The sequence below is a fragment of the Bos taurus genome, chromosome 23 (assembly GCF_002263795.3).
Source record: "Bos taurus isolate L1 Dominette 01449 registration number 42190680 breed Hereford chromosome 23, ARS-UCD2.0, whole genome shotgun sequence".
In the NCBI taxonomy this organism is placed as follows: Eukaryota; Metazoa; Chordata; class Mammalia; order Artiodactyla; family Bovidae; genus Bos; species Bos taurus.
Genome location: NC_037350.1, coordinates 24,432,921 through 24,447,296, shown reverse-complemented (window position 1 = coordinate 24,447,296; position 14,376 = coordinate 24,432,921). Strand labels below are relative to the sequence as shown.

Below are 14,376 nucleotides of genomic sequence, written 5' to 3'. Positions count from 1 at the left end.
GCAAGGAGAGGAGACATGAGTCTCTGGTGTCTTTACTTGCTCTGGGATGTGGATGAAGGACCAGAGTCAGGAGATGGATGGGAAGGAGTGGGTGGAAGGGAGGTCCAAGAGAGAGGGGATGTATTGATACGAATAGCTGATTCACTTTGTTGTTCAGCAGAAACTAACACAATAATGTGAAGCAACTATACCTCACTAATTAAAAAAAAAGAAACACAAATGCCAGTATGGGAGATGTCAGGACTGGACAAATAGAGAAATATAGAAAACTATTCATTTTCAGAAAAAAAAATGAAAGCTATGTATTTGCATGTGATAACCATTGTGACAGTGTATGAAATAGCACAGTATTCATTACAATTTTCTTATTGAAGTATAGTTGATTTACAATGTTTTGTTAGTTTCAGGTATACAGTAAAGTGAATATATACACACATATCCATTCTTTTTTAGATTCTTTTTCCATGTAGGCCGTTACAGAGAATTGAAGTATTCCCTGCATCCTATAGTAGGTACATTATCCTTTTTTGAACGTAGTATAATCCTTTTAAAAGCTGCTTTACTTTACCACTGATTTGGTGATGATAAGGGGTTTGTGGCTCCCATCCCTGTCCTGTAGGGAGGGTGTGATTGGCCCTCAACTAGAAAGTGAGACAATATGACTGTAACAGCAAAACCACAAGCATGTTTCACTGTTTCAGTGGCTCTTGATATGTCACATACAAATACACATATGACTATACAATATATGGATTACTGAAACATTATATAGACTAATATAGAAGATAAGTAGAAGAATTCAACAAATTTAATTTTTCATCAGTGTGTAAGTTGAATATCAGTTCAGTTGCTCAGTTGTGTCCAACTCTGTGACCCCATGGACTGCAGCATGCGAGGCTTCCCTGTCCATCACCAACTCCCAGAGCTTGCTCAAACTCATGTCCATCGAGTCAATGATGCCAGCCAACCATCTCATACTCTGTCATCCCCTTCTCCTCCTGCCTTCAATCTTTCCCAGCATCAGAGTTTTTTCCAGTGAGTCAGTTCTTTGCATCAGGTGGCCAAAGTATTGGAGTTTCAGCATCAGTCCTTCCAATGAATATTCAGGACTGATTTCCTTTAGGACTGAGTGGTTTGATCTCCTTGCAGTCCAAGAGATTCTCAAGAATCTTCTCTAACACCACAGTTCAAAACCATCAATTCTTTGGTGCTCAGCTTTCTTTACAGTCCGATTTTCACATGCATACATGACTACTGACAAAACCATAGCTTTGACTAGACAGACCTTTGTTGGCAAAGTAATGTCTCTGCTTTTTAATATGCTGTCAGTTTGGTCATATATAGAACAATATACATATACTCTGCATAATAATACAGAGAATAATATGGAATAATAGGGCAGTTAATACAACAGATGATAAGACTGGAGAATTTGATTTTTTATTAATGTATATATTGTATATCGGAGAAGGCAATGGCAACCCACTCCAGTACTCTTGCCTGGAAAATCCCATGGACGGAGGGGCCTGGTAGGCTGCAGTCCATGGGGTCACTAAGAGTCGGACACGACTGAAGCGACTTAGCAGCAGCATGTTGTATATATGTGTATATGAATTACATATATACTCTTTCTACATAGTAATATATAGAATAATGTAGAATAGCATGTACGATAATACAGCAGATGACGAGAGCACGTCAAGAAATTTGATTTTTCATTAGTGTCGAAGTTGTCTAGGATCTATAAATATACTTGAAAACGTATTTTGTCTTAAACTTTATAAACATTCTTCTTATGGAATAATTTGTGTTGTTTTACTGCCATCTGAATTTCAGCCCATCTGACTCCTGCCAAAACAGTCATACATTTAACACTGGTGGGGTGAGGCGAAAAATTTCACTAACGCTTACCCCACCTTTCACTTAGTTGTTCTGGGGCTCACACAGCTGCTGTGAGTTCCTAGTTCTGAAATACCAGCTTCTCAGTTTTTTTTCCTCAATATTTGTGCTTCAGGTGGAACCATCCTCAGCATCTCAGGAAGAGGGTTCAGCAGGGACCGAGCTTTGCTTTGGGTGCTGGTGGGCAATCGGTCCTGTGACATCGTGAACTCAACAGAGACCAGCATCTGGTGTGAGACCCCGCCGCCAGCCCCCCTGCCGCTGAGCGCCCCAGTCCCTGTGGAGGTCTGGGCTGGCAGCAAGCCCTTCCCCCACCGACCTTCGCCTCGCCTGGTGGGGAAGGGCTTCACCTTCATGTATGAAGTGGCAGCAACACCAGTGGTCACTGCCATGCGGGGAGAAGTCACGAATCACAGCCTGAGGCTCTATGTGGAGGGACAAAATCTCTTCGACTCAGTGGTCCTTCTGGGTAACTTGAGCTGTGATCTCCAGACTCCGTCTCCTGGGAGCAACTTGAGCCCGGCTGGGTGCGCTTTTCCTCTTGACACTTTGGAGGCCGGCCTGTATCCTCTCCAAGTACACCAGAGGCAGATGGGGTTTGCTGACATGTCTGCGGTGCCCCAGCAGTGTGTGGTGATGCCTCAGATAACCTCCATTTTCCCAACACGCGGGTCCACTTGCGGAGGGACTGTTCTCACAGTGAGGGGCTTGGCTCTCCGCTCCAGCAGGGGGTCAGTGGAGGTTGACCTCTCGGGTCCCTTTACTTGTGTGATTTTGAGTTTGGGGGACCAGACAGTCCTCTGCCGGATTACCCCCGTGGGTGACCCCTTGCCTGGTACTTCCTTCGCCCTGAATGTCACTATCCTGGTGAATGGACTTCCCAGCACGTGTCAGGGGAATTGTACTCTTTTCTTGTGTGAAGAGACAACTCCTATCGTGGATGAGTGGACCACAAACATCAGTGGGTCTCTGACCACAGTGCTGGTTAGGGGTCAGAGGTTAGGTATCACGGCTGATGAGCCAGTGGTGTTTGTGGATGATCGTCTTGCTTGCACTGTGGCTTTCTGTAATGCAAGCCACGTGGCGTGCTGGATAAGTGACTTGTCCCCTGGACCTCACTACCTATCTGTTTTTCATGCAAGATATGGGTATGCCTGTTCTGGTAACTTGTCCAGACACTTCCATGTTTGGCCTCAAGTGTTTCATTATTTCCCCAAGAATTTCAGCCTCCATGGTGGAAGCCTCTTGACCTTGGAGGGCACAGCCCTGAAGGGACTGAACTCCACATTAGTCTACATTGGCCAGCAGGCCTGCCTGACCGTGAGCCTCGGCTCTGAGCTCATCCAATGTGCTGTTCCTGCAGGGAATGGCTCTGCTGCCCTGGTCATAGAGGTAGATGGACTTTCCTATCAGATGGGTGTCATTGGTTACAGCAGTGCCTTCACTCCCGAATTGCTCTCTGTTTCTCAGACTGAAGATGTCTTAACCTTTTCGGTAGCCCGGATCTCAGGAGCTGCAAATGTAGACATTTTTATTGGGATGTCCCCTTGTGTGGGTGTCTCTGGCAACCATACCCTTCTCCACTGTCTGGTCCCATCCCTTCCGACCGGGGAGTACCAAGTCAGAGGTTACGACCGCATGAGAGGGTGGGCCTCGTCCATCCTGGTGTTCACTTCCAGAGTGACCATCACAGCAGTGACCGAGAATTTTGGTAAGTCGGACAGATGAGGCAGAGAGCTTTCTTTATGTAAGTGAATTAATAGCTCCTCTCACCACTCTACAAGGTAGGAAATCAGCATCAGTTTGAACAACAGAAGAAGAGAGAAGCCGGTTGGCCTCTTACAGTCCCAGCTTCCTCCTAAAACTTTGTCATGCTCCAATTATGAGGCATTTTTTTTTGTTGTTGGGGAGATTGTGCATATTCTCTAAGTGTTTGATTGTCTTTTAATTTGATGCATTAACCCACTTTAATTTGTGTTTTAAATTAAATAATACCATTTGTAAGAGCTCATAATTTGATCATTTAAGTAGAGCATAAATGCCTTCATCTATTTTTAGACCTATTTGCCAATTTGAATTGTTTTAAATGTATTAAATATGATTAATTTTTATCATTTTGTACTATTTCACACATGAATCCATACTCCATAAATAACAGGCCAATTGTGCAGTACAGCTGCATTGGTTGAACTTTCTCTCCTTTGAGATATACTGCAGTGTGCTTTGCCTTTTCTTACAGGGAAGGTTTGGGTTTCTGTTCCCTTAGTGTCTTCCTGCATTTAAGATGGGGCTTCCTAGGTGGCGCTAGTGGCGAAGATCCCACCTGCCAATGCAGGAGACATAAAAGATGTGGGTTCCATCCCTGGGTGGGGAAGATCCCCTGGAGGAGGCATGGCAACCCACTCCAGTATTTTTGTCTGGAGAACCCTATGGACAGAGGAGCCTGGTGGGTTACAGTCCATGGGGTTTTAAAGAGTCAGACACAACTGAAGTGACTTAGCACATAAACACACTTCAGTTCAGTTCAGTTCAGTTGCTCAGTCGTGTCTGACTTTTTTTGACCCCATGAATTGCAGCACGCCAGGCCTCCCTGTCCATCACCAACTCCTGGAGCTCACTCAGACTCACGTCCATCGAGTCGGTGATGCCATCCAGCCATCTCATCCTTCTGTCGTCCCCTTCTCCTCCTGCCCCCAATCCTTCCCAGCATCAGAGTCTTTTCCAATGAGTCAACTCTTTGCATGAGGTGGCCAAAGTACTGGAGCTGCAGCTTTAGCATCATTCCTTCCAAAGAACACACTTAAGATAGTTCAAATGTGATTGTAATGCAGAAAGTTTAGAAGTCATGGAGTAGGGTCTTAGACGGAAGAAGTACCAATCCATTTTTTGGAACAAATGTGTCTGTCCTCAGCTGGGTGAGATACTATAGGGATTGGGGCTTGTTTCTAAGTCTGTTACTATGTTAGCTGGGTAACTTTTTTAAGCCTCAGCATTCTTATTTGATAAAAGGTTGGGGCTGGTTTTTCCTCCCTAGTTCCCCTTTCAACTCTCTAAGAATCCATGATTTTTAGGCAAGAGGGCAGGGGTAAGAATGTACCCAGGCAAAAACTTGGTCAGGTGGCTGTGTAAGTACCACCTAGACTTGACATGAAGGTGGGAGAAGCTGGAATCTCAGCATGGCCTAGAGATTTCAACTGGCATTTTCCTTTATTGGTTCTCATACTGAAGCAAAACATATTGTCTTGACTTTACCCATTGGATAGGCATACTTCCTACACAGCCGGTAGGAGTGTAAACCAGGGCAACATTATTTTGGAGAGAAATATGGCCATATCTTTCCAAACTAAAAATTTCCTTTTCTGTTGACCTAGTAATTCCACGTCTAAGTGTTTGCATCATTTTTATTCATATAAGTGTATAGTCCATTGCAGCACTTTTAATTGCAGCAAAAGGGGAGAAATTATGGAACTATTCCTGATAGCTCAGTTGGTAAAGAATCTGCCTGCAATGCAGGAGACCCAGGTTCGATTCCTGGGTTGTGAAGATCCCCTGGAGAAGGATAGGCCACCCACTTCAGTATTCTTGGGCTTCCCTGGGGGCTCAGCTAGTAAAGAATCCTCCTGCAATGTGGGAGGCCTGGGTTCAATCTCTGGGTTGGGAAGATCCCCTGGAGAAGGGGAAGGCTACTCACTCCAGTATTCTGGACTGGAGAATTCCATGGACTGTATAGTCCATCGGGTCACAAAGAGTCAGACAGGACTGAGTGACTTTCACTTTTACTTTCAGCAATCAACAGGAAAATTGCTCAGTAAATTAGGGCATAATCATATAATGGAATTCTAAGTGTCTATTAAAATGAAGAGCTGGATTCTCTCTCTCTATATATATATAGAGAGAGAGACTTGGAAAGATGTTTATGCTGCATTTCTAATTAAAAAAACAAGTCGTAGAATGCTATGTATAGAATGATCAGTTTGTAGTAAAATAGTCTATATGCTTTAGAAAATCCTAAAGGCTTCACAAGAAACTAGATATGTCTTTTTCTGGGGAGTGAGATGAGTAGGTAAGGGAAGTTTTACTTTCATTTTGTACTCTCCTGTATAAAAAGTTTATAAACTATAAACAAGCATTATTTTCATACATAAGAATCATATGACACTTTTCATAGGTTGTTGAGTATGACTGGGTTTGACAGAACGGGCTTCAGAGCTCAGATCTTAGTGAGAGGAAACTGAAAAAAGTCAGGGATCTCAGGCCAATTGTGTGGACTCCATTAGGCATGGAAAGAAGGGTGGGCAGCAAGAAAGCATAGGTTTGAATTTTGAGAAAAAAAAAAAAGATTTGCCTCTGTGATGGTAAACTCCTCATTTTGTCTTTAAAGGCCGCCTAGGCGGGAGGCTCGTGCACGTGTTTGGAGCAGGATTTTCTCCCGGGAACATCTCAGCTGCTGTGTGTGGTGCTCCCTGCCAAGTCTTGGCTAATGCGACGGTGTCTGCCTTCAGCTGCTTGGTTCTGCCCCTCGATGGTCAGTAAAAACACCAGATTTGTTTTATAAAGAGTAGGTGTGAAATTAGCATACTTTGGTTAACTGCATCTTTTTGGTAATTCATGCTCTCAGTTCAGTTCAGTTCAGTCGCTCAGTTGGGTCCGACTCTTTGCGACCCCATGAATCACAGCACTCCAGGCCTCCCTGTCCATCACCAATATTGACTCAATTTTTCTGTTTGTTCCTATGGAAAAAGTTTTCTCTGATCCCCATGTAAAGTGATAGTTAGCACTGAAGACCGCCTATTAAGATGACTCATAATAGCTTTTTTTGTCGTATTAATAACAGCAGAAAATTTATCACATATTTTTGACAGCAGTTCTGTGATGACGGGGAAAGTGATTCTGAGTTGTGAATACTAGTTTCAATGGCAGCATAACATCAGGGAGAAAATAGTCTCTTGGTCTCCTGAGGTGGGGCTGCTGGAAATGTCTGCCTACTGGAAGTACTAGCGAAGGGATTACATCATCCGGCTGGAAATGTCTTGCACATTAGTGTGCTCAGGTCCTGAATCTTATTATAGGCAAAAGGGTCAATGTTGACATTATCCTTTTATTCTGTAAAGTCCAGGTAATTATCTGAGCCGTAACTCAGTAAAATAACCATGATCTCTCATTGCTTTAAACTTTGTTGTAGTTTGTTGCTCTCTAGTCGCTAAGTCATGTCCAATTCTTTGCGACCCTGTGGACTGTAGCCCGCCAGCCTCCTCTGTCTGTGGGATATTCCAGGAAAGAATACTAGGATGGGCTGCTGTTTCCTTCTTCCGGTGATCTTCCCGGGATTGAACCTGCATTTCCTGCATTGGCAGGCAGATTCTTTACCCCTGAACCACCTGGGAAGCCCTTTAAGTTTTGTAAAATATGGCATGGGAAGCTATGTCTTTGTGGGGTGAGGGGGTTAGAATGCAAAGTGCAAGGCTTGATTTTCCCATGAAGCTCACAACGCATACTAACTGCCCACTGAGCTTCAGAAAAAGAATGTTTCAGGGATGAAATTGCCATTAATCACTACAGGGTCAGCTAAACCACCTGATTATCTTATTTGCATAGTCATACATCTTGTACCTGTGCACTTAAAAACCATTTACCCTCATGTTTTCTGTGTAATGCTTGAAGTTACATTCCTAATTTATGTGTTTGCAACTTGACTGTGGGTAAAAGACTTATAGTGATAAAAGCATTGCTTCATCTGAACTTGGACAAAAATTCCATGATGTATAATACTATTGTGATGGCAGTTTACACTGGATCGTCTTAGACCAGAAGGAGGAAGGAGAGGAGGGGGAAAAGTTGGGGGAGGAGAAATAACCCTTGTTTAAAATACCAGAATCTGAGGGTCTTATTATCATCATGTGTATAAGCAGAACATTATAGAAGAGAGTATTATTCTACTTAAGACTCTGCAGTAGGATATTTAGGATATGGTAGAAAATTTAAGTTAATATATCTGTTTCTCTGCTCTCACTCCTATGCAAAGAACTGTCCTGGCTTAGGGGACATGCAAAATCAATGTTTGATGAAAGAATAAATAAGGGAATTGGGAAATGGTGGAAAGATAAACTGTTAGTTGCTCAGACGTGTTCCACTCATTGTGACCCCTGGACTGTAGCCTGCTAGTCTCCTCTGTCTATGGTATTCACCAGACAAGAATACTGGAGTGGATAGCCACTCCCTTCTCCAGGGGATCTTCCTGAACCAGGGATCAAACCTGGGTCTCCTACATTGCTGGAGCATTCTTTACCCTCCCAGTCACCAGGGAAGCATAGAATCAACCATTTCTAGGTCCTAATATTTTATAAATGCTGCTACAGTTGTTTTTTTTTTTTTTTCTGAGGGAAGGTGTGGCTTTCACATATACACTGTTTAAATCAGTCAACCCCTTGCTATTGTTTCAAGACAACCAGAAGTACAAACTTAAAAACCATGAAGTCAGGGTTAGAGAATTTGTGTTTTATATTGGGAGTTTCATAACTCATAGGAGAAGAATAAAATAATTACATTTAATGAGATTTGGTTAAATTTATAAAAAGACTTCAAAATTTCTTGATATTTTGAGGAAAACGAGTGAGAAGCTGTGACTCTTACGCTTACCACTAGGTGTCAGCAAACACTCGTTGATTGTGCAAGGGCTGCTCATTTATTCCAGAGAAATGGATAATTTGACTTTTCCTTTTTCATTAAAAAATAAGTCTTTTAAAAGATGTCTAAAGATGGGGAGGAACTTGTGAAATCCTACTCCATTGGTTTTTTAATGTAAGATCCAAGATGGAAGTTGGAGATTCTATGAATCTCTGAAATTGAATAAAATATTTTATGACTATGATTATGTATTTTTTCTCCCAAGAAGTAGGTCTATAATGGACATCAAACTGTCAGAGGGATGTATCTCAGAAATTCTTAAAAACTACTAATAATTACCCTTCCTTAAGAAAGGACTGTACAGAATCAAGTTAGTTAAGAATCTGTTATACTTTAAAAGATTTTTTTAGTGGGCACTTTCACAGCAGTAACCCCCTCAAGTGGTTCCACAGTTACTCTTTCCAGAGAAATCTGCCCTTTTACCTAATGCTCCCCACTCTAGTTTTTTCACCTTAATCAGTTGGAAAGCCCTTGGGAAAGCTGAATAATTTCGGTTCTTTTAACATAATGCTTCTCAACGATTTTATTATTGAGGATTATATTATTATGGATGGATTATTGAAAAAAATTATTATTACTGGAGCAGCAACAGTAGCAGCACCTGGGAGTCTGTTAGAAACGCACAACCTTGGGGACTGCTGTATCAGTAAACATTTTGGCATTTCTCTTCTGAGACTCTGTAGAAATATGGAATCACTATGCTGTATCCTTGAAACTAATATAGTACTGTAAGTCAACTATACCTCAATAAATTTTTTTTTTAAAGATGAAGCTTTTAAAAAAGTCCTTTTGCTGCTTTGGGGTCTTTCATCTTTACTTTGGGGCTTCTCCAGTGGCTCAGCAGTAAAGAATCTGCCCGTGATGCAGGAGATGGCAAGAGACCTGTGTTCGATCCCTGGATCGGGAAGATCCCCTGGCAGAGGGCATGGCAACCCACTCCAGAATTCTTGAGTGGAGAATCTCATGGTCAGAGGAGCCTGGCGGGTTACAGTCCATAGGGGTGCAAAGAGTTGGACATGACTGAAGAGACAGCACACACACACACATCTTCACTTTTTCCTCAAATTATACTTCTAATGAAAGGAGACTTTTACTTTTGCATATGATAGGTTGTTATAGCACCTTGTCAGTTTAACACTCTGTTTAAAATCAGCAAGATATTTGATCTTTTGGTTTCCTGCATTTATATCTTGACTTATACAATATGACTTCTTCATGGAAACTGATTTTTTCTGTGAGGTGCGAAAACCTAAAGTGATTAAGGTTGCACAGCTATTTCGTGGCAGAACCTTGAGTAAAATTGAGTAAAATTCCTGGATTCCGATCCCCAGCTCTGGGCATTTATCATAATCCACCTTGTCAATTTGCATCCACCTAATCACCCGTAATGAGTTCATTACTTTATAGGTGTTAAGCCTGTTTTTATTTGCCCTAGGGCTTACTAACTGGAAAGTTCTCATATTTCCTCTGTCCATGTGAGAGTCTTACTTTCCAGACGTTTTAACTGCTATAATTCTTTGGAAACACAGTCACAGAACCTACAATGTGTCAGGTGCTTCAGAATGTACCAGCAAAAAGAGTAACTATTTTTGTGTGAATGAGTAAAGGCAAACCCTCTTGTGTACTTGCCTCATACCTTGCTGCATGCAGTCATGTGATATGGGCAGGTGTCTTAGCTTCAAACTCATAGTCCTTGATAACACATGTTCTGTACCTGCGTGAACAGGCTAGCTCCTGAGGTAGAAGACTAGAGAAAATTTGCTTTTTTTTTTTTCTATTTGATTAAGGTTTTCAGGCAGAGGTGCTCCCAAACCATCTCACGTAGAGATGTGTTCGTGCTTAGTTGCTTGGTCATGTCCAGCTCTTTGCAATCCGTGGGCTCTAGCCTGCCAGGCTCCTCTGTCCATAGGATTCTCCAGGCAAGAACACTGGAGTGGCTTGTCATTTCCTACTCCAAAGAAAGTAGGAAATGGCAGACTTGTTCATCCTCCTGTTAAAGGTTATTGCCAGTCTGCCTTGGTGATGCTTTTTACATTGGGTCTCGTGACGTGGGAAGAAATGGTCTCAGGGTCAGAGAGCTTCAAATCATTGCTTTTCTTCTTTACGAAATGTTAATCGAACTCCCTGTATGAAAATCAAGAACTTCAGTTAATCAAGAGATCCCATAAAGATAATGAGAAGTCTAGCCACAAACCTGGCGAAGGTGTTAATAAGCATGTAACTTCTTTAGGATTAGCACTCAGAATATAAAATGGCACAAATCAATAAGGAAAAGATAAGCATTCCAGTAGAACAAAGAGGCGAGTGACCTACACGGGAAGTTCATAGAAGAGAAAATAGGAGTTATTACTAAATATACAAAAAGCTGTTCAACCTAAAAAATAATGATGAAAATGCAAATTAAGGTCACAATGAAATGCTTTTGTATACTCACTGGACTGACCAAAATTAAGTCTGATAATCTCAAGTGCTGGCAATTATGTGCATTACTGGGAACCCATAAAGATAGGAAAGTAAAATGGCACAAACAATTTTCTTAGAGACATATCCTCTAGAGAAAATGCATCACATATTTGTAGTGGCAAAAGCTGGGAAATTCCCCAAAGTCCATTGGTGACAGAGTAGGCAAATATATTGTAGTACTTTCACTCAAAGCAGTGTTGAAGAGCAATGAAAACATTGGAACAGCAGTTATGTGTGATAATATGGCTAAATCTTGGAAACATAATGTGGAGTGAAGAAAGCAGGTCTAAGAATATTATGCCATGTATAACTTTCTAAAGTTCAAAAGGAGGTAAAAGGCAGCCACCTTCTGTCTAGTGGCTGTTTCCGAGAATGAGGAGGAGAGTGGTAGACTTGGCCAGGAGCGCGTCGATTGGCGAGCATCGTGCCGGTGTTAGACTTTATGTTGGCTGATCCTGTGGTACATTCACATGAGTTTTTTTTACTTGGATGATTTATATTTTACAAAAACATGATTTATATCCTTCTGTATATATTATGTATATCTAATACATTTAAAAATTAATGTATTTTATTAGAGGATAATTACAATATTGTGGTGTTTTTTTTCATACACCGACATGTGTTATTTATTTTGGGGGTATAGTTGCTTTGGGCTTCCCTGGTAGCTCAGCTGGTTAAAAAATCTGCCTGTAACGCAGGAGACTCCACTTCAATTTCTGGGTCGGGAAGATTCCCTGGAGAAGAGAGAGGCTACCCACTCCAGTATTCACGGGCTTCCCTGGTGGCTCAGATGGTAAAGAATCCACCTGCAATGTGGGAGACCTGGGTTCGATCCTGGGTAGGGAAGATCCCCTGGAGGAGGGCATGGCAACCCACTCCAGTATTCTTGCATGGGGAATCCACATGGATAGAGGAGCCCAGTGGGCTACAGTCCATGGGGTCACAAATCAGACACGACTGAGCGACTAAGCACAGCACAGCACGTACTTGCTTTACCACGCTGTGTGAGTTTCTGCTGTATAATAACATAGATCGGCTAGGCGTGTTAAGTCGCTTTAGTCATGTCTGACTTTTTGCGACTCTCTGGACATAGCCCACCAGGCTCCTCTATCCGTGGGATTTTCCAGGCAAGAATGCTGGAGTGGGTTGCTGTTTCCTACTCCAGGGGATCTTCTTTACCCAGGGATCGAACCTAAGTCTCTTATGTCTCCTGCACTGGCAGGTAGGTTCTTTACCGCTAGTGCCACCTGGGAATCAGCTATATGTGTATATATATCCCTTCCCTCTTGAACCTCCGTCCCACCGCGCCTCCTTCCCATCCCATCTATCTAGGTAATCACAGAGCACAGAACTGAGCTCCCTGTGTTATACAACAGGTTCCCACTAGCTGTCTGTTTTACACATGGTAGTGTATATATGGCAATCCTAATTGCTCAGTTCTACCCACCCTCCCCTCCCCTACCCTGATGTCCACATGTCCATTATGTCCATTTTCTACATCTGTGTCTCTATTCCTGCCCTGCTAATAGGTTCACCTGTATCATTTTTCAAGATTCCACTGATGCATTAATGTATGATGTTTGTTTTTCTGATTTTTAAGAAGAGTAAACGAGGAAGTTTATTTTCCTGTTGGTCAAAGTACAGCACATGGGCTTGGTTGATGAAACAATGTGAGGCCTTCAGTTCTCTCTGTGGTTATCACCTAAACCAGCGGTGACTGTTTCCTGCAGTGTCCTTAGCTTCCCTGTGTGACCTGAGGCCTGAGGAGGAGGACTGCGAGACCGCCAGCTGCAGCTATGTGCACTGTGATTTGATCATCACTGTGGGGACAGAGAGCCTGCCGGAATCGTGGCCTTACTTCTACATCTGTGAAGAAAGTTCCCGATGCCTCTTGGCACGAGATCATTGGACAGAGTCTATCCTTCCATCGTTCTCAGGCCTCTTCATCAGGTAACTCAGTCCTCTCCCTCCCTGACTTGGCACACAAATGCGTGGCCAGTGGATTGATGGAATCATCAGGAACTCCATGTTGGGTGGACATGGCCCTGGGGCCAATGCTGTTGTCGGAGGGACTGTTCCATTGTGGATTCCAGCCAGCCTGCATATCAAAGCGTCTCCTGTCTTTTCAAGTGTTCAAGAGAACATCTGAAAAATCTGCCCAGTAAACAGCCCGCTTTGTTCTTGCTTAGATTTTAATATTTATCTTCCGATCCGAAGCAACATCTGGTGAATGCCAATGGGGAAAAAGATTAGACATTATGAAAAACAGAAGGCTCTTTTCCCCTCTCCTTTTTCTTTTCTTTCCAAACAGATTCACAAGTATGAGAAAAAGTCGTAGAGAAATCCAGCAGATTGTACAATGTTTATTCAAAAGAAGTGGGGGTGTACAGGCAGGACTGTAGATTTTGGATTTAGAAGTTATAAGCTTATAAGGATTTGTTTTTTTTTGAACTTAAAAAACAAATACCACAACTTTCTGGGTAAAAATCACCTTTTCTAAACAAATTTTTAAAAAAGTGTGGCCATGTCGGTTGCTCTACATGGACTTCATTTTCACAAGCAGCTCCTGTTTTATGAAGTATGATATTTTAGTGCTGAATGTGGCCCAGTGTCCTTCTTTATTTCTTATCAAGAGTGGTTACATCCAATTATTCAATGAAGGCCTATTTCCTCATTAAAAAATAAAACTAAGACCGACTACCCAGAGGAAAAACAAGAACCAGCCTTTTTCACAGCAGTTGGACTTTCTGATGTCCTGGGACAGTCCGTGTTTAGAGTGAATTTGCCACCAGGAGTTTGGATTTAGTGAGAGGAAGAAAGGGCCTCCTTAAGGTTGTTATCTGGACTAGAGGGGAAAAGCTTGCTTAGGGCTCATCAGAAATGGGGCTGCAGCTGGTGCTCAGGGAAGACTGGATCTCAGCATGCTGATGCTGGGGACCAAGTGTATGTCAGCTGGTCCTGGCTCCCCAGAATTCGATAACTTTATTTCGGTCCCTAAGCTATTCTTTGGAGTTCTTCTATGCTCTTCTCTCTAGGAGGTGGCTGAGGGCAGCTGAGCCCTGTGCTCATTCACTCAGTTGTGTCCGACTCTTTGAAATCCCATGGACTATAGTCCTTCAGCTCCTCTGTCCAAGGGATTCCCAGGCAAGAGTACTGCAATGGGTTGCCATTTTCTTATCCAGGGGATCTTCCCGACCCAGGGGTCAAACCCGTGTCTCCTACACTTGCAGGCAGGTTCTTTACCACTGAGCCTCAGACCCTACTAAAAACTATGTCCTTATCTATGAATATCATTTGCAATATACACTAATAACCTTATAATTCTTC

The 14,376-nt window shown here is 42.6% G+C and overlaps 1 protein-coding gene across 1 annotated transcript in view; it reads left to right on the top strand.

Annotated features, from left to right (window-relative positions):
- The window catches only part of PKHD1 (PKHD1 ciliary IPT domain containing fibrocystin/polyductin), a 441,675-nt gene that overhangs the window by 65,661 nt on the left and 361,638 nt on the right, over positions 1-14,376 (top strand). The window contains 3 exon segments of the mRNA XM_002697311.6: positions 2,015-3,610; positions 6,281-6,424; positions 12,780-12,999. Of these exon segments, the coding sequence (XP_002697357.3) occupies positions 2,015-3,610; positions 6,281-6,424; positions 12,780-12,999 (1,960 nt within the window).